Here is a 26331-nt window from a genome sequence, read left to right as displayed (position 1 = left end):
CATATGCAGCATGCTGGAAATCTTTAAGCCCTGCAAATGGCAACTATCATGGAGTTGCAAATGGGTTGTATCAAAGACTATAGAATACCCTTAAAGATAAACTTAAAAGGGGACTTTGGTTGCATACGCATTTTTCATGATTAGAGACCCCATGATAACACATTTGGCAGAAATCTCCACACTGCCAAATAGACAGAAAGAGGCATCAGGCTTGGGCCTAGCATGAACCATGGGGGCATGTGCTTTTTTTCCAAGCACATTTTACCAATTCCAAACCACATCAATTGTAAAAACTACTATTAATTTTCTATTTAATAATTTGGATATTTAATAGTCCATGAAGGCTGGAAGTGAAAAACTCCTTATATTCAGGTGTGCATACTTATTAAGCAGATTTTCTTTTACAGATAAAATCTTGCTAAAGGTTAATGCTCTATCGTGTTGGAAATATCCCCTATACCAAACCCAACCCTAAACCTACCCAATAGTGTTAACAAATGCAAAAGTGATATAAAATGCATTTGTTGATGCAGCCGTGCTATTTTCCTTATGCAAATTTGAGTTGTTTTGTCAAACCACAGTTTTATAGGGTTCATACCGGAGCTCTCAAGTGCAATGCCGTATCGCTTGAGCTACGAAGCAAACCTGCTGTATTAGAAAACTCATGCATATGAAGCTATATATGTGACGATAATGTTCAAAAGTATCAGTTTTCAAATCACACAGGATGTTAAAATAGTTTTAAAGTCATAACAGAATGTTCTGCAATTATGTAAAAAATAGGCTTTTTTAATCAAAACTCTGTATCTGTAAATGTGTGAAAAGGAATAAAAGTTGTCTCAGTTTTACTGCCTCTAGTGTTCAATTTAACTGGAAACTGCAATGCATATATGTATGTTTTTTCAGTTTTGCAGAAATGTATATAGAGGCACATATTTCCAATGAGCCTAGGTAAGATGAAATGGGGAAAAAAAAGAAGCTTTAACTCAGACTGAAAGTCAAAAATTATTAAATGGCCATGAGAAGGATGCAGTACTACAATTTGCAAAGTTAAGGCATGTCCGTTGGACAGTGAAATGCTCATTCAGTTAGCATGGTCAGAAAAAAACAGGTGGAAAAGGAAAGACATTAAGAATTAAGGTGAAGAATTAGGTGTGAATCCATCAGCAACCATTTAGTCCCCAGTGCCACCATTTTCCAAAACTGCAACCTACATGGAGTCTCCAGAAGTGCAGTGTGTTAAGTTCTCAGAGCCTTTGCTTGGGTAAGAAATCCTAAAAAAATTACCCTCACTTAATAAAAATAACATGCTAAAGTGTTGTGAAATACATGAAAACTCATTTTTTATAGGCTTTATAAACAGATAAATTGAGAGTGAAGTCTTGACCAGCATCATATCCTTCTTTTAGTCTTCCTCTGCAAGACTTTTCAGGACGGGAGATAGACTAAAAATAAACTCCCAAAACTTACTGCCAGATTCTGGAAGATAAATTTTTGAAAGAGTGGTACAAGAGGACGTGATGCTGGTGGCACTGAAGACTAGGGGCAGATTTACTAACAGCTTGCACCAGCGCAAACTGTCTTTTGGAGGTAAAATAGTACTGTCAGGATTTACTAAAGATGCGCAGTGAAGAATTGGCCCTGAAAAGGTGTGGACAGTAATTTTTGCGCCTGACCTTATTGAATATGCTTTGGTAGGAGTTTCCCTTTCAGATGCAAAATTTATGGGAGGGAGAGTATTATTTTTACAAAGAACAACAAAATGTTTGGTCTCAAATTAATGGAATGTATAATTACAGTAAAATAATACTTTGTAAGTAACCATCAGAGTGGGCTAGCCACTGGCTGAACTTAACCCAGGACTTTGGCCTCAAATTACCCCACTCCTACCATTTTAAGAAACTATATATTATACTCATATTATAACTTCCTAAAGCACACACACACACACACATATATATATATATATATATATATATATATATATATAAAAAAAAAAATAATAATGTAATTGTTGACACAAAAATGTAGTAGTAGTAATAATAATAATAATAATAATAATAATAATAATAATGTAATTGTTCAGACACAAAAAGCATGTTGAACAGCACAAAACTGTTTTTGAACTTAGCTGAATGTAGTTACCAATTATTTTTTGGGCCTCTCTTCATCATAGTGGGAGGAAAATGGAAGGCTCTTTAAATAGTTGTGGTCACATTACCAATTTTTTTATGGTTGCCTAGAAACAAGGGGTGGTTCAACTTCCCCAGAGGCACAAATCACCCTGCTCTCCCCCATTGTACTATATACTCTAATAGCTGAGGTGTCATTCATGTCTGTAGCATAAATTATGTAGGATAAGTTATGTACAAAAGTTAAATTCTTAGGTTAAAGGATCCTAAACCAAAGTATGAGCAACAATAATGATTGTAACCTTAGCAAACACCAATAATGGTCCCAGTATTGAGTAAATACTGACTTGTACATCTGTTCAGTGTTTTGAGTGTGCACAAATTCAAGGCATGTCAGTTGAAGTGTTTATTGTTCAAACATATTTTAAAAGAATAAAAATTGGAGGTGGAGAGGAAAAGCTAGAAAAGGAAAGGGAAGATTTATGATTTTGTAAAAAAATCTGCTTAACACAGACACTCCTGATCACACAAGCAAGAAAAACTAATGCAAAATATAGAAACCAGTTGAGCAGTGTGTGTGAGAAGGAAAGGCTCCTCCCTCTCTCCTCCACTGACCTACTTCCAGCAGCACACAGGATAATGTGATGTGGTCGTGGGCTGAATGAGAAAAGGCAACAGCCATCCCCCTCCCCCCTTTCCATCTCTGTCTGTCTGATTCTCTCTGTCTCTCTTTTTATACACCACTGCACTCTTTAGAGAAAACACAGGTTACTTGGTATGCCCTGCCCTGAGGCAAAAATGAATAAGAGACAGCATGAACATTATTATGCATCCATGTATACACAAATTTCATTTGTGTTTGTTTTCCAGTGTGTCCACTAGGGCCGCCAGAGGTTAACTAACCATTCGAGTAGTCAACTACCAGTCGAGTAGTCAACAAACCATTAGTCCACGAGAAGAGGTTTGGTTGACCAAAATTTTAATAGTTGTTTAGTCGCGGAAAAAAATAATAAAAATTCACAGGAAGTGGCGAAGTCACGTAGTCCGTGACAGACAGATGGTTGACGGCTGGTCTATGTGGTAATACAGTACATCAGGCAGGACATACAAATACTCACCTAGCATTCATCGACCTCAGATATGGCTTATCATATGAAACATGTAAACAGTAGGAACTTTACACAGCTGCTCAATCTGTATGTGCTATATACCAAAGAAGGTCCTCTACACACATGACTGCAATCCCGTACACTCTAGCAACACGATAAGTCTAGCAATGATCTGCCTACCGGGATGAGGTGTAGTGGCTGTTTTCTTGGTGCAGTGACAATCTGATCTTGAACACATCAAAGACTAAGGAGTTATCAACTTCAGGAGAAAAAAAAACGGTTATCCAACCTATAGTCATTGGTGAGGTCTGTGTGGAATGGGTCACAAACTTCCGTTTCCTGGGAGTCTGTATTGAAATGGACTTGACTTGGGGCAGGAACACCATTGAACTGGTGAAGAAAGCACAGCAGAGACTCTACTTTCTGAGTGTTCTCAGGAAGAATAACATCACTCAGAGTCTGCTTGTATCCTTCTATCGCTCTACTATTGAGAGTATTCTTTCTGCCTTTGTGTGTGATTTCCCAGCTGCACTGTGGCATCTAAAAAAGAGCTTTAGAGGGTCATCAGAACTGCAGAGAAAATCATTGGGTACCCTTTCCCAACTTTGGAGAACCTTCACAGTTCCCTCTGTCTCAGGAGAGCTTACAGTATCATTAAGGACTCATCACACCCTGGTCATTGTTTGTTCAATCTGTTACCATCGGGTAGACATTGCAGAGCCATTAAAACAAGGACAAATCGACTATGGCTGTACAAGCTTTAAATAACGCAGGACTAAATGTGAAGTAAATGGCTCTGTGTATATAGTATTTGCACTTGTGTTTTTCTATGGGATTTGTGCAATTTTTATTGTGTGAGGGTGTGTGCATTTGGTGCTGGAATGAGAGACAAAATAAATAATTTTTGTTTGGACTGTTTGAGTTGTGTACAGATGTCCATATATTAGTGGTGTTTTCAATATCATTAATGAAACAACTGTAATGTATTCATTAGGGGTCATTCACATCAGGCAGCATCTTTAATTTAATGGAATGCAACTGATTTAGAATGCTCTAAATAGAGAGTAACTTCACTTGCCTCCTCACAAGCATCTGAGACTTGACATAATCAAAGTAAATTTTTAAAGTTAGATACTAAATTTATCCCAGCGTTAAAGCTTGAAGTAGCATTTCTCTTCACTGTGTTTATGTATTTATAATGTAACTTAAAGGTTTAATGTAACTTAGCAGCGACCAGTCTTTCTTTAAGTCTTTCTCTCTCATCACATTCAATTTCAACAGCAAGTTTAGGTAAAATATAAATCAGGAACATTAGTATTAATATTGCGATGTTCTTGTGGAACGAAACCGTTATTGGAACCAAAAGTCATGGAAGTCATTCAGTTTTATTTTTTATTTATTTTGTAAATTAATTAATCTGAATAATAACCGATTCTTCATTCTCAAAAATTTTTGCTAGGAAAGCCATCTTGATATAAGCGTAAATTTGATCCAGCTACCGTATTATGTCACACCATTCCGATATTAACTTTTTTTGTAGCAAACACTTGTACTTGCACTATATTTGATATCAGAAATAAGCAAGGCTGACAGTTTTATTTCCTTGTCACAAGTTTTTGGTGAGCCTAATGGAAACCACTGCCATTCTTATTACGGTGGACTTACTTGTGAGAGCAGGGAGTCTAGGAACGCTGGTCTTGTTTCCCTTTTGTGTTTTCTCTGTTCCGGTGAGTGTGATGGGTACAGCTGTCTCGTCTCCCTCGCTTTCCTTCTCTTTTGCCTTTGGCGAACATTGTAGCCTGAAAACAGAGAAGTCATTGTAGTGCCCTGGGGGTTATGCCAGCACATCCAGAGAGGTGCCAGGCGGTTCCATTCTCTTTGCCCACATGGACCGAAGAAGTTCTGGAGAGTGATGAGAGCAGTTGCTTTTCAGAAACCCAGCTCCTTCATGGCCACTCCACACAGCTGAAGGGTTCAGCCTGTAGCCTCTGTCTTTTACTGATGTCTCCATTCTGATGTTTAGCAGTTAAAGCTGTAAGACTAATGTGAAACTGCTTTAATAATAATAATAATAATAAATCAATAAAAATAAAGGGAAAAATCACAGCTATTAATAGGAGGCTTTAGCTTTGCTTGAGAGTTGCTTTTGGGTTTTTATTTCTGTGGCTGAATGCTCGACACATTTATTCAATTTCTTGACATTTGTCTCAAAGGGATAGTTCACCCAAGAAAAATGAAAATTCTGTCATCATTTACTTACCCTTAAGTTGTTGCAAACCTGTATGAGTTTCTTTGTTCTGTTGCTGGTAGCTATTAACTTCAATAGTATGGAAAAAAATACTATGGAAGTCTATGGCTAACAGCAAATGTTTGGTTACCAACATTCTTCAAAATACCTTCATGTTCAACAGAAGGAAGAAACTGATACAGGTGTGAAGGTGAGTAAATGATGACAACATTTTCATTATTTGGTGATCTATCCCTTTAATGTTTTTTAGTAGATTTAAAACCATTTACTTTGTAAAAAATGATTATGTACACATGAAGTTGTCTTGTGTGGTTTTATTAAATCCTGATTGGTTTCTTTTTCCCTTTCAGATCATGCCCCTTAGATAGCAGACTCTTCGCCTTGCTGGCTGTCAGCCTCTCCGGATTGGAGAGGATGCCTCCCCGGAAGCGCACACGGCCCACCCTGGGCTTCCTGTGCTGCTTCAGCAGCAGTGAACCCCCTGAGATCAACCTGAAAGATAGTGTACCACTGCAACTGCTGGAGTTCAGTGCCCCCATGCCCCCGGAGGACGAACTGCATGCCCGCTTCTCTGAATTAGTGGTTAGTATCTGCCAGCTTTTCTGGTGGTCAGGTTTACGCCATCAAATATGTTTAATTTACTACTCTATTCTTTTAAGGAATCCGTAAACATAATTCATGTAATACATAAATGTGCAATCCATGTGCAATCCATGTGCAATCATTGTCACAGTGACTTAAAATCTAATTTCTAACGTCAGACAGTTTGCAATACTTGTAGTACAAAAGCTGATCATAAATAAAGCTTTAGGAGGCATATTCTTAGTAGTTCAGTGAAGCAAACCTGAATAATGCAGTTTGGCAAACAAAGTAAGGGTGTAATCTTCAAATTACTTAAATATCCAATTAAAGGGGTTCTGACATAAGAAATCAAATTGTCTTTTGACATTTGACATGTAAGAGGTCTATGTATCATTAAAACATCCTTTTATACCTTAAATAAGCCTCCCCATCATTATAAACAAAGCATTTATGCAATCAAGCTCCATTAACACTTGTTTTTTGTGGGATATTATGGGGTTTGTGACGTCACATGGGCAAGTACATTTCCATATTTTTACCTTCAGATCAAGACATCAACCAATAGTTATACATCATCGCACCAATGGCCCCACCCACTGGCGTTCATTTGAATTGAATTCTCATGGTTTAATTATGTAATTGGCACGATACATTCTTACCTGACAAATATAAGTAATATTTGATTTATTCTGAACTCTGAAATCATTATGACTAGTAGATTATGTGGAGGATTGGCAAGTTGTATTGAAGTGACCAAACAAACTACACTTTTTGTTACAAGCAAGCAGTAGGTGGCTGACTTAAAGGTAATGGTTAACCTCGCACCCTCGCAAGATCAGACTAGCATATTTGTGATCAAGAGGTCTACGACCCCGGAGCCATATAATAAACACGGAGCAGGAATCAAATTGAAACTGAATCCTAAGAAAATTAGATAAACTCTACTGAAGTGCAAGTAAAACACGCATTATACGACCTTCACCTCACACCATTGAAATCCATGGTTGGGCCAAGGGGTGCTCCTTACAACAGGATAAATGAATGAGTAAAGGTGTTTGCATATGCATCCTGTTTAAACAGCTCGTTTGCTTCTCTGTATAGACTTCTGAAGGATCCCAGTGCCAGGTACAAGAGGACAGTTTATAATTGTGTCCTGGATCACAGTGTAGTAGAGAGTTTGAAAAAATATTTTTGCACTCTCTACTACACTGTGTCTTGTTTACAAAACAATCTGCATTCAAATGCTCTAAACAAATATATAATCCTGCAAAGTGATCCATGACACCATTATAAAACTGTCCTCTTTTACCTGGCACTGGGATCCTTCAGATGTCTATACAGAGAAGCAAACAAGCTGTTTAAACAAGATGCATATGCAAACACTTTTTTACTCTTCAGTTTATCCTGTTGTTAGATTTGTAAGATTTGTAAGGAGCACCCATTGGCCCAGCGATGGAATTCAACGGCGTGAGGTAAAGGTGGTATAATGCATGTTTTACCTGCACTTCAGTAGAGTTTATCTAATTTTGTTAAGATATGGTTTCAATTTGATTCCAACTCCGTGTTTAATATGACTCCAGGGTTGTGCATCTCATCATCACAAATCCGCTAGTCTGATTTTTATTAAAGTGTGCAAGGTTAAGTCAGCCACCTACTGCTTGCTCATAACAAAAAGTGTAGTTTGTTTGGTCACTTCAATACAGCTTGCCAATCAGTGATAAAAAGAAAAGATGAAGCAGCCAATATTATTAAATTTGACAGCAGCTGCATTGCAAACCAGAAGTAAACTATTTCGTGATGCTTTGTTTTTAAATGACAGCTAATGTTTTCAAAACACATACTGACAGTACGATAGTGTGGGGATATTATTTTCTTTGCAATGCCAATCATAACAGTGGTCTTTTACAGACACACCTTAAAGGGCACCTATTATGCCCCTTTTTACAAGATGTAATATTGGTCTTGGGTGTCCCCAGAATGTGTCTGTGAAGTTTCTGCTCAAAATACCTCAGAGATCATTTATTATAACATATGGAAAATGTAATTTTTGAGGCATGTCTAAAATCACTTTAAATCACTTTTGCATCACTTTAAATGCAAATGTGCTGCATATTCCCACCCCATCATTAGAAGAAAGGACCTGCTTCTTAAAAAAACGATCATTTCAGAGAGAGGGGCAAAATGAGAGTTAAAAAGAATATTTTTTTCGCCCATATGTTAGTTGTTTATGGGGGAAAAAATAACATTATAAGTGAATCTCAAGGAACATATTAAAATAAAAAAAAAAAAACATTCATGTCACAACCCCTTTAGGAGAAAATTGAGTTGCAAGAATAATTAATTTTCCTTTTCTGTCTCTCTTTTTTTTTCTGTCTGGCTAAACTGTCTTTCCCCACCCTGTAGTTCAGCTAAAAACAGATTGTGGAAAGGAAAAAAATAAAGCTCATCATTTGGAGTCAAAGCATGCCCAACATATGGGAGCACTTAGGTAAATCACAGCAGCCTCATGCCTGATACAAAAATAAATAAATAAATAAATAAATAAATAAATACAAATAATAAAAAAAGACTTGTAGATTATTTATGGTAAATATAAATAGTGATTGTAACTGAAAAAAATTCAGACCACTGCCATGCACTATTCCTTCACTCTGGATTATCCCTGTCCATTTAAACAAACAAACAAATAATCTTGTGGTACTGCTCTACTAAACATTTTAATGGCTTGTCTGCACAACGTGTAGCAAAAACTGATCTATTTGCTGCAAAGGCCAAACAAATACCCAAGTGTTTTCCATATATGAAGAATATGTCAAAACATGCACTTTTTGCAGTAATATAATAAATATTCTCTCTCAGGAAGCTTTAAGAAAACTGACAGAACTGGGTCACCATGACAGGATTAAGAGTTTGAACAGTTTTTTGGAATATGATATGAGAAACATGCATACAGAGGACACCTCCACTCTGTGGTGAAGTTGTGCACAGATGTTTATGTAATTTGGTTTAGATTCATGCACTTTACAAAATCTGTGGGGTTGCAGAGTGGTTATAATATAAATACGCCAAATAGTGCCTGTTATGTAATCAAATTAGTTTTGAAATTAATGGGAAAAGTTACTTTATGAATTTATATCATAATTTCAGATGTTATTTCAATTGATTTAAATTAATTATTGACAAAAGAACAACTCTCCCACACCACAACACAGTCACGCAGACTTATGTGATAATATGTGACTACAAAAGAACAAGTGGAAAGACTTACTTTCCACAAAAAAAAGATAACATATTCTTGATTTTATGGCAGTTGGAGGTTGGAATTTAGAATTGGGGTTATAAACCCATCTCTCTTTAGTGTATATCAGTTGTCTTCACTACATTTTAAATAACAGCTCTCTAGTCTGAGGAACTGAGAGTCATTTGCTGCATAATCAGGACTGAAAAGAAATCTTTTAGCTGTTAACAACTTTGGTCAGTTTGAAGAGTCATTGTCTCTGTCTGCACTCAGAGACAAACCTGTGGTTCCCAACCTTTTACCTTTTTTTCCCATGAGGCCCCTATTTCAAAATTGTTCAAAATCCTTAAAGGGATCATTGGATGCTAAGTTCACTTTTACATGTTATTTGAACGTTAATGTGTGTTGGCAGTGTATGTACAAATCAACCCTATAATGATAAAAATCCATGCAATGGTTTTTAATTAATCTGTAAAAATAATATTCCCTTTTTCAAATTGAGTCATTCTCAGATGCCTGTGGTTGTTACATCACACCCACAGAGGCCACTCCTACGATAGTTGATTGACATGAGCGTTTTACCTCAGATCAGCTGTAACACTCCACCCTTTTTTTTTTTTGATGCCGAAGCAGGGATGTAAGTTAGACAAGAATATCTCCAATTGAGCGATTGAGGTGTTGTGTTGCTGGATGTAATAATGAACGTAGTGGTCATCATTTATTCCCGACATCTGAGCAGCTGAAGATGCAGTAGATTACATTTGTTTGTGAAGGGAATGCGCCTCCCGATCTACATATATCTGTCTATGTTCACGCAAATCATTCATGATCCAGCTTCACTTACAGCGGAAGTGAGTATAAGGGTTTTTTTAATGAATCTTTGCGATCGCCTTTCGTAATAAAGTGCTAGTTAGCAAGTTTAGCGGCTAAACGTGGCTAAACACAGCTAAAGTAAACAGGCTCGTCTTTCTACAGAGAGAAGAGAGGGGCGGGGTGAGCAGAGCTCATTTGCATTTAAAGCAGCCTCAACCAGAATGAGATTATTTTTGCAGAGCTGATTTTGGCAAGCTAAAAAGGGTGTTGTTTTACACAACCATTGAGAATTTTCAACCAAAGTACATTATAGACTTTTCATTAAGACCCTAAAGAATCATATCAACTTGTGGAAAATGGGCATCCGATGACCCCTTTAATGACCCCTGCCCCCAGTTTTTAATAAATGCAACAACAGCAGAAACATTAAAATAATCATCATAAAAATCATAGTGGCAATGACCAGATTTAAAATGAACAAAAAATGTTCAATTGGTGACTTACAACATAACATATAAAGTTTTGATGAAAAAAAAAAAATAATAATAAAAATAAGGGATATGAGTCAAAATAATAGAATAATAGCATTTTATCTGCTCCATGAATAATTATAGATATCTTATTATCTGAATTATTTAGATTTTTAGAATGCACATTAGCTTATTTTCAATCAAGCAGTTATAATTTTACACCAATACATGCAATTTCAGTCTGATTTTCACATTGGTCTAAACAATAATGGCAGACAGGCTGAATGAAAATGTAAATCTACTTTTTGACAGTAGGTGGAGCTTACTAAACAGTACAAATAACAATCAAATATGTTTTAATGATAATTAAAGTATGAAACAGTAATAGTAACCATCAGGAATTTGAACAAGGTGTATCATCAAACAGGTAACCATTTCATCCCTACTTGTAACCCCTCAAACTAAAGTGAGCTCACCAACCACTCATACATTTTTAGTGGCCCCCATGGGGAGCCACGACCCCTGGGTTTGGAAACCACTGGTGTAAACAGCTCTTCCATGCAGATATGTGCTCCTGCAATCAAGGCTGGGAGTCAGCTCCCTCTGACTGATGACATGATAGTTACATGATAGTGATAAATTATATGACTAAGGGTTGAGTGGATGCCATCAATCAGCTTGTGCAATGCCACAAAACCCCACATCAGTTTGCAGTTGTGTATTTGCATTAATTTTTTTTTTCTTGACACATGGCTGTGTGCATTTAGACAAATGTGATAATGATACTGTTTTACAATCCAGCTAAATGGCTCGGACATTTGAATGCAGCGAAGTGGTTTCCTTGCAAATATATGAAATTCATCCAAAGGATACAGTATGTGGTTGTATTTTGTATCTGTGTGTAAGTGTGGGTTTTGTTGTAGGCACATTGTCTTGTGTTTGAGTGTACTGTGCTCTTGTGTGCATGTGTGTGTATTTATTTACTCGTGTGCTTACTTTTAAAATTTTGGATCCGTAAAATGGGCACGTGGGCCAGCTGTAGTCTGGAGCTATGAGAAAGCATAACACAAATGACGTAAGTCAGCTAATGCCTGAAGTGGTCTGACATTAAAGGTGAAGAGAGAAATGAGCAGATGGAGTGCAGAAATGATGTTATGTCACTGCTATCAGAAAAAGGGAGAAACTGAGTCAAAAAACTGAAAAACATGTAAATATAGTTTTGAGGGAGGAAGAACATGAAACATTACACACAGAAAGATTACGTGTTTATTCAGAAGAGGGTGTCAGTAAAAGGATGACTACAAAACATCCGACTGATAGTTTTTCATTTCTGTGTCATTTTTTCATTCTGTGTTATTCTTAACTATTTTTGCAATTACTTTTAACCAACCAACCAAGATGATTTTTTAGTGGAGTTTATAAAACGTTCACACAGTCCTAACACATTGACTGTGGATATGTTTCACAAATCTCTTTAAAATAAATCAACATTATATAATGAAATATAGCACCAGTAAAACCTTTCACTGTTGCTATATTTTGCTATATAATGTTTAGAATCACTGTGTATCACAACCATTCATTCAAGATTTTGATTGGCCACGCAGTGTTCCAAGAATGCTAATATTTAGTTCACAAGCATTGGAATTTTTAAATTTTGGCATCATTCTGCTTGTCTGTGTTTGTGGCAATCCAAACCAGCCGTGGGCCTTTGCATTAGTTTTGGATTTTTTTTTCAACAGTTACTGTCTTTTTGTGTGAGTTACTGTGTTTTTTTTTTTGTTTTTTTTTGTTATGAGTGTGTCACTGAATCAGCTAACACAGATTAATTCAGGAACAACCCACCCTGTGTTTTCAGAGACATGCATTGATTGATTGCAGTAAGGTAATTGTGGCATTTAAACAGAAACAATAAATATGATATGATCAGTGCTTGACAGATAGTTTAGATTACAGAATAACATGACATAATAACGGAACAGCCCATTCCCTCTTTTCGGCGCCCTAACCTTCCTGGAGTGGAATTTGTTTCTTCCTCATTTCTGTGGCTGAGAGCATTGGATGTGGTGATATCGGCCAGTGAACTTCCTTGCTACTGTCCTCAGTCAACCTTGCTATTTACAAGGCTGTGACTTAGCTGATTAGATCTGGATGAGAAGGGAGTGGGCCAGTAGAGAACATGTTTGATAAATTAGTTTAGTATTGTTGCTGTCATTGTGAAAGATGGTCAGTTTAGGAACAGTTGGTTTTCTTGAGTGGAAGTGAGATCCATCCCTTAATGAGTATTAATTTAAAGCCAAATATTACTGCATGTTACTAAAGGCGTTTCAGTTTCAATTACACATTTTTCATTATAGGAAAAGCCTCATATCATTGATTTTTTTCATGACACACAAAAGAAGATATTTCTTTTATGACAACTCTCGGAAGATTTTAGCATGGTAATGGATATGACAATGTTAATGCATTTGGTCTTGGCGGAATAGATCTGCTACGCTGCTGCTGAATTGCTGCTGCTGTTGGTTATTGCTGTAGTTGTAGATTATTGCTGCTGCTGCTGCTGCTGCAAGCAAGTACAGGAACTTGCTACTGCCAAAGCATATGGCGATACGGTGCTATGAGTATTTAAAGGGGTCATCGGATGCAAACTTCACTTTTTCATGTTGTTTGAACATTAATGTGTGTTGGCAGTGTATGTACAAATCTACCCTATAATGATAAAAATCCATGCAGTGGTTTTTAATTAATCTGTAAAAATAATATCCCCTTTTTCAAATCGAGCCGTTCTCCCATGATAGTTGATTGACATGAGCTCTTACCTCAGACCAGCTGTCGTAGTCCAGTAACTTTCCTTGTTTTGATGCCGAAGCAGGGATGTAAGTTAGACAAGAATATCTCCAACTGAGCGATTGAGGTGTTGTGTTGCTGGATGTAATAATGAACATAGTGGTCGTCATTTACTCCCGACATCTGAGCCGCTAAAGAGGCAGTGGATTATACTTGTTTGTGAATGGAGTGCGACTCCCGATCTATATATAGCCGTCTATGTTCGAGCAAATCATTCATGATTCAGCTTCACTTACAGCAGAAGTGTGTATCTTATAACGTGGTAGTTAAGAAGTTTAGCGGCTAAACACGGCTATATGCGGCTAAATGCGGCTAAAGTAAACAAGATCGTCATTCCACAGAGAGAAGCGGGGGCGGGGTGAGCAGAGCTCATTTGCATTTAAAGGAACAACCCCTTAAATTGAGATGATTTTTGCAGAGCTCATTTTGACAAGGTAAAAAGGGTGTTGTTTTACAAAACCATTGAGAATTTTTAATCAAAGTATATTAGAGACTTTTCATTAAGACCCTAAAGAATCATATCAACTTGTGGAAAATGGGCATCCGATGACCCCTTTAAGACATACTGCTGCTGCACAATAGCATACAAAATAACCCGTAGGAGATCTATACAGGTGGAGCTGAGGAAGGTGGAGGGTTTCAAAGGAACTCAAAGCGCGCTGCTGCGAAAGGCTCAAGTAAATGCCAACCAGCCATTTAAAGGTAAAGGTACAAACTCATTGGTTGCGTACGCAACATGAACCAATCAGCTCGTGCCAAGTGGTATAAGGCTGTGAATGTCATCAGTTACCTTAACACCCGTCAGCCTGCGCCATCTAGAGTTTCATAAAAGAAGTAGGCATTTCTTCCATGACAGCTCTCGGAAGATTTTAGCATGGTAATGGATATGACAATGTTAATGTATTTGGTCTTGGCGGAATAGATCTCCTACGCTGCTGCTGAATTGCTGCTGCTGTTGGTTATTGCTATAGTTGTAGATTATTGCTGCTGCCACTGCAAGCAAGTACAAGAACTTGCTACTGCCGAAGCATATGGCGATACGGTGCTGTGAGTATTTAAGACATTCTGCTGCTGCACAATATCATACAAAATAACCCCCCAACAAAGCTGGAAGGAGATAACGAAACAGCTAAAATATGCATGCTGCTATAAGCATAAAAGCATACTGCTGCTATACAATAAAATGCTTGTCATCCCTATAAGGGCAAAATGGAGAGACAAACCCCCCCAGAATAAGCAGATCTATAGCCAAGACATATGTACTCCTGCTGCTCCAAAGAGCCATGAGACCGTGTGTTTGCCATCTATGTGAGCCTAGGCCAGCTTTGCCCGAACGGCTTAACGCTAGTGAACTATTGCTGTGTCTACCTGATTGTTTGACCAGAAAGCTTAAACTACTGACCTGAGTTAATGCGTTTCTGGACTAGCGAAGCCCAGATAAATTAACTAGTGGCTTAGCAATGTAAACTTGCTACTGCCGTACTTGCTACTGTGCTGTACCCTTAGGTTTATTTAACTAATGACCTAAATAACTATGTGTGTCTGAGCCAATAGCTCAAAATTACCTAGGTTGAAATGTGCACTATATGTGTCTTAAACAAACAGGAATCATGCTGTAGGCTGATAGATGAAATAACCCCCAGCAACCACCTGACTCAGGCTCAGTTGGTCTGAGCAAATAGTTTTAAATTAGTCTTTTAAGACTTTATTTTAATCCAGTGTCTGCTTTGCAGCGACTATGCTGTAATATTATTGCTATAGACATCTCATTTAATTATACATACTGCTGCTATTTATATTAATTGTGACCAAATAAAATTTGTGACCTTGAAATGCTGTCAGTGCTGCTGCTGAGAAAAGTATTATTTTCGATGACTGAAAGCCTATGCAGGCTGCAGCTATTGCACCAAGAAAACTAAACTGACAGACATTGCAATCCGAATAGCTATGCATACTACTACTACAGCTGCACAAAGTACTTAGAATTGCTATAGCCCCTTTATTAAACACACAAAAGCAATCAAATAATACTTATTTCACTTTGAAGAGTTTGCAAAAAGTACTGTAGCCCTGTTAAATAGCAAAAGTAATAAAATACCTTTTTCACTTTACTTACCCCATGCGATTCACTGGAATTTCATACAACTGAAAGTACTGTATCATGTCACTGCTATATTAGAAACCATGATAATCTAACTTGCTAAGCATGCCGCTGCTAATGTTATATAACATTGCATCTGAAATTGCTCTGCATGCTGCCGTTATTAAAATTAGCCAACATTGCGATCTAAACAGCTATGCATACTGCTGCTGCAGCTGCACAAGAACTAATAATTGCTATAAGGCCCTTTATTAAATAAGCTAACACAATGAAATAATGCCTATTTTGCTTAAGAGTTCACAGAATTTACTGTAGCCCTGTTAAATAAGGAAAAGTAATAAAATGCCTATTTCACATTAAAGAGTTACATACCCCATATGGTTCAAACTCATTGGCTGTGTACGCGACATGGACCAATCAGCTTGTGCCAAGTGGTATAAGGCTGTGAATATCATCAGTTACGTTAACACCCGCCAGCCTGCGCCATCTAGAGTTTCATGAAAGAACTAGGCATTTTTACATTTATAGAGTATACTCTCTATCGTAATGTGGACTGGGACTGTTGACCTTCCCCAAGGACAAAAAATCGCTAGGAAAATAGTCTAGTGAGTCACTGTATTGCTAACCCTTTATCATAGCTCTCAGAAGTTATCTAAATTATATATAAAATATTAAAATATTAATTGGTTGTCAAAAATGAGACACACAAGAGCCAATTACATTTAAAAACATCAACATCAGACTTGCTTTTATGGTATGTTTTACTGTACACTTGCATATTTAGGTAAGTTATTCCTCTCAGTTGTTCATTCTTCATTTTTGTGTATCTATGCATGAGGCTTTCTGCTTGGTAAATTCTGGCTAAAACAGTTTCCTCTCAGTCCCCTGTGGGCCACATATGACTTCCTTCCATTTTGACCATCTCTAAATCTTTCTTTCTCTATGTCTTTCCTGCACCTCCCTCCCTTTAGCTCTGCCTTTTTGTTCCCTTTCTCACTATTACTGTACGGCTTTTATAGCTTTTAGTTTTGTTTCCTTTTCACTCTATAATTTACACTCTCTGTGTAGCTCTCTTTTCTTTCCTATCTTCTATAAAAGCTAACAACTTTGATATATTTGAGTCCTTCCATTCACAAAAACCTGGTTTCTGTTAATCATGTATCCTGACTGTATATCTTTGATGAATAGCTTATCTTGTTCAAAGCTCTATTCTGGCAGTAAATAAAAATGAAATTTACTATTTCTACTATTTACATGTTTGAAACATAATCTGGAGTTCTACTTAAAAATAAAATGAATAGATAGAATGATAGAATGAAATGCATACTGCTGTAAGTGTAATTCTTAATTATACATATACTTTTCTACATAAATTACCTACACGTGTGGTAATTCATATTTAATTTATACAATTTTATTTACATTGTCTCAGTTTTTTTAATAATAAATACTATTATTTATTAATAAATAATATTATTTATTATTATTTTAATAAATTAATATATTGTATTACATAAATTTGTTAGATCAGTTGAGAATATTCTACAGACACAAAAAGGAGCATTTTTTTTCCACCATAGATGTATTTTACATTTACAAAAACTACCAAACACAAAACTTTCTGCATTTTTTGATTTTCAAAAAACATGTTGATTTATAAGCTGTTTTCCTCATGGGGTAACTAATAAATACATAGGATAAAAAAAAATATCTCAACGGCATTAAAAATTATGACTGGCATTACTGTTGTTATATTTATAGACATATGAGGTTAAGTGTGGCTCAGTTGTTGTGTCCTCTCCTTTCCTCAGGATGAATTGGATCTTACAGACAAGAACAGGGAAGCCATGTTTGCTTTGCCTGCTGAGAAGAAATGGCAGATCTATTGCAGCAAGAAGAAGGTGAGTCAAGTTTTTCTATAGAAGTTTACTAAAGATTTTGAAAGAATGTCTCTGGCTACTTTTTTTGTTAGTGACTGGATATAGAATGATTTTGCATTGTTTGCAAGGAAGAGCTGTATTTTTTTATTTATTTATTTTTTTCACTAAATTGTAAACATTTCATTGTGAGACAAAGCCTTTGAAATGGATGTTGGAAAAACTACAACTTCTTTGAAACCTCTGGCCAAAATGTCCACCACACTTATCACACACACAGCCCCTCCCTTCCTCCTCTGGACACCATCCTTTTGGATCCCATGTCTGTGGTCAGCCACTTTCAGGATATTACTCCCTTTCTCCCTGATTACAGAGCCAGAGAAGACATTGGCTGCTTTCAGAAGACTCAGTGGAATACGGATTTAAACAAATGGGTTTTAGCCATTTCCAGGTTATGTTTTTATGGAAGTGGTATTGTTTTGAAAGGGCCTGCAAAGTGAGCTACAGCCACTTCAGTTCTGGTCTGGAAATGTTGTCTTTGTTTCCATTATATCTCCAAAGCCTTGTAGAAAATTCGGATCTATGATATGCACATGCTTGCACCGGAAGCACTGGACACTTGGTCTGTTTGGGTTTAGGTGGTGGGAATTATAGCTAAAGTGGTGTGCAGCTAAAGATTTGTAGCTTCTAAAACAGATCCTGGAAGAAAGTTTTCAGCGGTTAATGTTCTCTCAGTGTTCCTGCACTCAAAAATTATTTCCTCTCAGAGCAGAAAGTTTATATAAAGAGGGGGGGAAAAATGCTTAAACCGAATCCAGGAAACAGGAACCAGAACCAAGCAACAGACGTCTTGGAAAACAAGTTGTGAGACCAAACAAAAAGCTCATTCATGTCTGCAGTAATGGAGAATTGCCATAGAAGCCCACCACATGGCCTGCTTAAAATGCACAGCAATATAAACAGAACAAGTGAGGCTATGTGTTTAAGAAAGCACTCAAAAGAGAGGCCTGAATGATTCAAGAGGGGGAGAGAGAAGTTAAAGCTTTTTCTCTGAGGCTCCCTGTAAGAAAATATCTGTGCAGCCTTTAGAAATCCTTCGTTCTAACTCCTAAGGTGTCCAGTTCTGCTATTTGTCAAGAGTACTGTATATTCACTTATGCCATCTGAAGTGCCCTTTAGGTTCTTTATTGCAACAGACAGTAAGCCAACTGCTTTCAGTGAGAAAGTCTACCCTATGTGGAGTCATTTCTTGAATCACACTGCAAAAAAGGCTTATCTTACTTAGTATTTATTTTTTTTTGTCAAAATATCTAAAAACTCCTGAATTACTTGTTTTAAATAAAATGCACTTAATTTAAGACTAAATATCTTATTCATACTTAATCATTTTGCTTGTCTAGTAAATGCATCTTATTTAGATATTTTGAGAAACAAGACAAAACTACTAAGATAAGCCTTTTTTGAAGTGCAGAAGGCCTGTGTCGTGCATAAGTTCTGATGGGGTGGATGCAATATTGTCTGTGACCTGAAGGTTTAGTCTCAAGCCTCTAGATAATTGAGAATCAAGTCTGTGAATGCGCGGACGTGAGAGACTATAATGTGATAAGAGCTCGCTCAAGTACTGAAGAGCTAAACCATTCAGGGCTTTATAAGCAATTAGCAAGATTTTAAAATCTATACAAAGTTTAATAGGGAGCCAGTGCAGTGTTGACAGAACCGGGATAATATGGTCATACTTTCTGTTTCTAGTAAGAACTCTAGCTGCTGCATTTTGGACCAGCTAGAGTTTGTTTATTAAAGGGGTCATCGGATGCTAAGTTCACTTTTTGATGTTGTTTGAACATTAATATGTGTTGGCAGTGTATGTACAAATCTACCCTATAATGATAAAAATCCATGCAGTGGTTTTTAATTAATCTGTAAAAATAATATCCCTTTTTTTTTTTTTTAATCGAGCCATTCTCAGATGCCAGGTGCCGTCACACCGACAGAGGCCGCTCCCACGATAGTTGATTGACATGAGCTCTTACCTTAGACCAGCTGCCACAGTCCAGTAACTTTCCTTGTTTTGATGCCAGAGCAGGGATGTAAGTTAGACAAGAATATCTCTGATTGAGTGATTGAGGTGTTGTGTTGCTGGATGTAATAATGAACATAGTGGTCGTCATTTACTCCCGATATCTGAGCCACTGAAGATGCAGTAGATTACCTTTGTTTGTGAAGGGAATGCGCCTCCCGATCTACATATATCTGTCTATGTTCGCACTAATCATTTGTGATCCAGCTTCACTTACAGCAAAACTGTGTATAAGCGTTTTTTTATGAATATTTGCGATCGCCTTTCCTTATATAGTGGTATTTAGGAAGTTTAGCGGCTAAACGCGGCTAAATGCGGCTAAAGTAAACAAGATTGTCTTTCCACAGAGAGAAGAGAGGGGCGGGGTAAGCAGAGCTCATTTGCATTTAAAGGAACAACCCCTTAGAATGAGATGATTTTTGCAGAGCTGATTTTGAGGTAAAAAAGGGTGTTGTTTTACAAAACCATTGAGAATTTTTAATCAAAGTATATTAGAGACTTTTCATTAAGACCCTAAAGAATCATATCAACTTTTAACCCCTTTAAGCATGCTGAAGAACCATCGTCTATCCTTGAGGTCATGAATGCATGAATTAACATCTCTGCATTTGACATTGAGAGCATAAGTTGTAATTTCGAAAGCAAATAAAGCCCAAGCAGATAAGACCTCTTCCTGAAAATATATAAAAAGAAGTGATGGTAGAGGCATCAATAATATGATGCAGTGGCCATGGGAATTTTATCATCATGAAGTTACATGATTTTCAGTTTGATCGGCCAAGTAAGTTACATTTATTTAAATTACACTGTTATATAGTTAACGCCCCACCCCTACCACTAACCACTTCTTAACCATATACTGTAAAACAGGCAGATTAAAGTATAGTCACAACAGTTTATACACATTTCTCAGTATTATTATTGTTAATATTTTTACAAATCACTTTTTTTACAAGCACTAATTTCAGATTTCACCTTGATTTCAGTTTTCAAAACGAAATTCACAACGATCAACACAAGCTGATCCATGATACAAAAACAACACTGTATCATGCATTCATATATTTAAAGAACTTTTCAACTTGCAGAATCATTTGTTCAAAATAATTTATAATGAATAATATATAACTTCAATAACATATTAACATTAATTTAGATCACCCACACACAGTACCGAGAGTTTTGCCATGTAGTTGACCATTAAATACTGTAGTACAAAATATGTTTCATTAAAGTACTTCATATTTCATTATGCTGCTGTGAATCATTGAACAAATCCAGAAATTCAATCTATTGATAATGTAATCAAATCACAACATTTGATCACATTACAATGGACCTGCATCGCAGTAATATCATGGTCCAGAAAAGTGGTACATGAGATCATAGACACAGTGTCTGATAAAGAATGATGAAGAAAAATCACATCCATTGATAATGTAATCCAAAACTATGCTTTTGGTGGTAATTCAGCAGTTTCTTATAAAATTTTAAGCAGTTCATAATTGCATTATTCTAATTAAATGAATTGACAGTCATATCAAATAAAAAAAGTGCTGCAATTTTGAAAAATGTTCTGTTTGATCATCAGTTGAGCTTTTTTTTTGTCAAGAGTTTTGAAAAATCACATGAAGGTTCTGATTACTGCCAATGTGATTATTAAAAAAAAAAACTGTAAAAACAGTATTGTTTTGAAAAATTATAATCTATAATTGAGACAAAAGAGAACTCTCCAAATGTTATAGAGCATTAATCAAAACCCTTGCAACTTTCTTAGTGAAACATATGACCTGTCTTATTGTGAATGAGTCATCCATATATTTTTGGATAAAATCTGGTATTTGTTGAATAAGCCACGTAACTTGCATCACAATATGGTAATAAAGTTAATCACAACTTTAGCTCCAAGTTGACTATACACATCCTTGATGGATTCTGGAAAGATGTTTGTCTAGACCTAAAAATGAGACCAATTACTGCACTGGATTTAGGACAGGCAGAACTCTTTTTGCTAATGTGATTTAGCTGGGGGGATTCTGGAGAGGCAAACTGTTATTTAAGGCACATAATCTTTTTTGGCCCACAAATATAATTCAGTTCTCAGATCAAATAACATACTGTTGTATGCTGTGCATCTTGTGTAGACAGTTAGAATTATGTCAGAGCTGTTGAAGAAATGTTTTGAGTAGTGTGGCAAATATAAAATTAAGACTTAATTAACACACAACCTGGTTTTAAATTTTAAATTAAATATTAAACCTAGAAATTATATAAAAAATATATGTTTCTAGTTAGGCCAAGCTAATTGACACACTATTTTCCTATTTAATACTGTAAAGCTGCTTTGACACTGTCTGTATTGTTAAAAGCTATGAATGATTTCTGAAAGGATCATTTGGCACTAAAGACTGGAGTAATGATGCTGAAAAATCACATTTGCATCACAGGAATAAATTCTTTTTTAAAGTACAGTACTGAGCAAAAGTCCTAGGGCATTAGTATTTTCACCAAAATAAAACCTGCAAAGCTACCTGAAAAACTATGCGCGAGTGTACCTAGGGCAAAGGCTGCTTTAAACGCAAAGGATGGTCACACCAAATGTTGATTTAATTTAGTTAATAGAAGTTAACTGATGAATAAAATCTATTTATGACAGTATTTTTGACAGCATCCTCATTTTACAGCATCTTTACACAAATGCCTAAAACTTTTAACAGTACTGTAGCTTTGTAGATAGGATCTTTGTAAAATATTTAATGTTAAAAACATTAAAAATCATACTAATCCCACACTTTTGAACACTATTGTATGTGACAACTAGAATAAGCAGTGCTGCGCAAGGGATACATTTACAAATGTTTAATCTCTTCATCTTGTAGTGTCTTCATTTTCAGCAATGCAATAAAAGTTTAAAAGTTAAACAACCCCCTGTGGTAAAATTCACATTTCTATTCCGCCTAAAGGATACATTCCGATTATGCAATTTATTAAAAAAATATCAATATCCTGTAAATTTTTTCCCTTCTAACATGTGTCTAACCACACATGAAGCTACAGTGTGTCTCCTCTATATATTTGATTCATCATGCAGCACTTATTACTTATTACTTATTTTGTTATTTCAACTAAACATTGAATCAGGATTACATTCAATTTGGCAATATAATGCATACCCAAGATCAGATTTTGGCCATTGTATTTCCTGACATCTTTGCATGTTAGTTTGGCGCACAGTAAGCACTTTAAAGAACGATTATCTGCAAACAGCATGCCAGTTGTTTGTGTGTAAGGTTGCAGGAGTGCACACCCTTCACAAACATGTATCTCTTTCCTGTTTGGATTACTGTGTCATCACATTCGCATTTTGACTGGACCCTCAAGGAACTCTTTAAGTTCAGCCAAAAATGCTCTAAATCTCCATAGACACTCATGAATGCAGTATGAGGCATGAAACAGTTTTCAAACAAAACCACAGAAATTGGAGACATGGAGAAACATTTCAGCAAATGCACAAACTTAGAGGTCATCCTGGCCATAGTGTGATTGAATTTTACACTCAGAGAATTGGCTTCTCAAGTAAATGCAGCCAAATCCCACCTTAGTTCAACATGTGAGAAGACATGAAAGCAAAATTTGCTCTCCAGAGTCTGCAACACACTTCTCCAAAGGAGAACCCAGTGTACCTTGTATTAATGTGTAGTGTGGAGTCATGGATGGGCCACTCATAAGAAATGTGAGTGAATCCCAGTAATCACTGCTTGCAGCTTTATTATAATCTTTATCATTTTAACTAACAGTGTTAGTGAGATGAGCATCTCTGTGAATTTAGCATCTCTGTCTGTTCCAATCAATTTTGCAGTACAAGGTTCCCACCACAAATTAATAATACAATGCACCAAATAAATGAAAATAAATCAAATTGAATGTGCACAAATACATATAGATAAATTTGATAATTCAATGTACAAAACATGCTGACTACTACTACTACTACTACTGCTGCTAATATATGCCCATATGCTTTATGCATTTTACAATTTACACATTTGTATTTGTTTTACATTATGGTGATTCAAAAATATAGGTGATTTGAACTGTTTACACACTCACAGTTGTCACAATTCTGTCTGTTTGCATTCTTAGTTTCTCCCATTGTCTCCCCCCGTCGATCTGTCTACTTTGGTTTAGTCCCTGTTAGCGTTATCTGGTTCACCTGTCTGTCATTATTAGTTAGCCATTATAAATCTGTCTTTGTCATGAGTTCCCTGTCGGTCTTTATTGTTGTATTGAGTTTCTGTGTGTGTGGATATCGCTCTGTGTTCCTGCCTGTTCCTCTTGAAAGTAATTAAAATAAGATTTGTTTCGTACGTTGTATCCTGTCTTCCATCCAGCACCAGCAACCGTAACAGAAAGACCGACCAAAACAGTTTTTTCCGGCATCTTCCCCTGCGTTTATTTTTCCGTTTTTTTTCCCTCAGTGTTTTTGTTTTTTGATTATTATTATGGATCCTACCGTTCTCCTCATCCTCCTGAAGCAGGGGGAACGCTCTCTCGAGGACCACACCCGTGATTACATCTTCCTGGCAGAACACTCCCACTTTCCGGATAGCAGCCTATGCAAGTTCTACTACGCTGGACTTAACACCACCACCAAGGCGCTGCTATCTGGGGAGGGTCCTCAAGAGAGCCTGCCGGAGTACATCGAGTGGGTGCTGGCGTCCTGTGGATCATCGTGGACCATCGACATCAAAGAGGAGGACGTCATCCCCACTCTAGACCCAGAGCCCAGCCAACCAGCACCCCGACATGCGGAGTTTGAGCCCGAGCCCACCGCGGATGACGAGCCAGAGCCACGAGCGACAGAGCTAAAGATCGCCACAGAGCCAGAGCCGTACACGTCCGATCAGGTGCGAGAGCCGGCTACATCTACCGTGACGGGGGAGTGCAACATGGAGCAAGTGAGGGCTATGGAGAGCCCTGCCCACTGCACCACTGCTGGGGGTGAGCTGGAAGATAACTCTGGGGACTTAATTGATTTTTCTACGGAAGTTCTAGAAAATGACTCTGGGGATTTAATAGACTTCTTTACAGAAATATCTACCTGTCACGTTATGCCTGCCTGTATGGAATCCCCACCCACCCTCCCTCTTCTGCCTACGTCAACGTCTGGATCCTCTGTGTGTCGCCCTGGATCTTCGGCTCTCCGTCTCTGCCTCGGGCTCCTCCGCCAGCAGCTCTGCCTCTGTCGGTCGGCCCCATGGAGTCGTCAGCCCTTCTTCCACCATGGCTCCTCCCTCCATCGGCTCCACCGTGGGTCATCATGGCTGCGTTCTGGGTCCTGCTAGGTTCCTCCTGCTCCGGGTCCCTCCTGTTTCCTCCCACCATCGTCACCGCCTTGGACTTTGTTTTTTGCCCTTATCACTCTGTTTTTTGTCCCCCTCCCGGGGTTCCGTCCTCCGCCGAAGCCTCCTCCCACATGGACTCTGTTTTTCTGCTGTTTTTTCGCCCCTCTTGTCTGTTTTGTTTTTTGTTTTCTACGGCGCGAGGACGCGCCTATTTGGAGGGGGGCGTAATGTCACAGTTCTGTCTGTTTGCATTCTTAGTTTCTCCCATTGTCTCCCCCCGTCGATCTGTCTACTTTGGTTTAGTCCCTGTTAGCGTTATCTGGTTCACCTGTCTGTCATTATTAGTTAGCCTTTATAAATCTGTCTTTGTCATGAGTTCCCTGTCGGTCTTTATTGTTGTATTGAGTTTCTGTGTGTGTGGATATCGCTCTGTGTTCCTGCCTGTTCCTCTTGAAAGTAATTAAAATAAGATTTGTTTCGTACGTTGTATCCTGTCTTCCATCCAGCACCAGCAACCGTAACAACAGTAAGGATGGATTCCATTGATGCTGTTTGTGTGCTGAAGTTTCTGAACAAAGTTTCTAAACAAAGCTCAACAAAAGAAAAGGATTCTAGACTTTTGTATTTGGGTTTCTTCTCTAAACTGTGAACCATACTGGGAATTTGCTGGCCAAAATCATGTTTATTATTGTTACCTTCTCTATTGCTCTTTTGATAGTACACATATTGACACACAGGAGAAGCAATTCACTACTGTGCTGATCTTAAGCCAAACATGTCCATTCTCTCTATCACTTTTCATTTGTACTGGAGAAAGAAATTAAAGCATTGTAATAACCTTCTTGAACTGGTCAGGGTGAACGTTCTGAGCAACCTGACATGATTTGAGACTGCAAATGATAATAATGTTAAGCCTCATTAAACTGAGTATTCTGGTTGAAACAATAAGTTTAGCTCGGAAAAAAACACATCACAGGATTGAGGTCCAGGAGGCCAAGCTGTTGTGTGGAGTTCCAGCATTGTTCTACTTTGGTGTTGAACACTTACCACTGAGAGGAGAGTTGTGAGTTGATTGGATCTGATTGCAAGTTATACATCCTAGGTTGTTGTTGTTTTGTCTGGCTTGACTGTGTGTTGTGGCATGTAGTACACAAATGTGCTGAAGATCAAATATTTATGATAACTGCCATCTTAGCTGTAACTTTTTTGTCCGTTGTGCAGGAAAGCATGTTTTGTGTACAATGTAAAAGGTAAAATCCCTGCAAGACAGCTTAGTGGTAGGAAAATTTAATTTAAAAAGAATGCTGTTTCATTACTTTTTTATTACTTTTGCAGCCAACCATCACAGAACACAACCCACACTTACTGTAGGAAAGCAGCAGGAAAAATCAGTTCATGTTTACCATAGCAATTATATTACCTGATAAACATTTATGAAGATAAGATGGGCTCAGATTTACCCCTATATTAGTGACACACGAGAAACTGAACT

At 37.3% G+C, this 26331-nt stretch overlaps 1 protein-coding gene across 8 annotated transcripts in view; it reads left to right on the top strand.

Annotated features, from left to right (window-relative positions):
- The window catches only part of daam2 (dishevelled associated activator of morphogenesis 2), a 149567-nt gene that overhangs the window by 72631 nt on the left and 50605 nt on the right, over nucleotides 1–26331 (top strand). For 7 of the 8 annotated variants that reach the window (XM_051134179.1, XM_051134177.1, XM_051134178.1 and 4 more), the window contains 2 exons: nucleotides 5840–6071; nucleotides 17352–17441. In XM_051134179.1, coding sequence (XP_050990136.1) covers nucleotides 5840–6071; nucleotides 17352–17441 — 322 coding nt within the window. The remainder of the gene's footprint in view (nucleotides 1–5839; nucleotides 6072–17351; nucleotides 17442–26331) is intronic. The other variant, XM_051134185.1, reaches the window with a different exon arrangement.

This window comes from Labeo rohita, chromosome 17 (assembly GCF_022985175.1).
Source record: "Labeo rohita strain BAU-BD-2019 chromosome 17, IGBB_LRoh.1.0, whole genome shotgun sequence".
Lineage (NCBI taxonomy): Eukaryota > Metazoa > Chordata > Actinopteri > Cypriniformes > Cyprinidae > Labeo > Labeo rohita.
The sequence above is the reverse complement of the archived record's forward strand: the minus strand, read 5'-3'. Positions and strand labels throughout refer to the sequence as shown.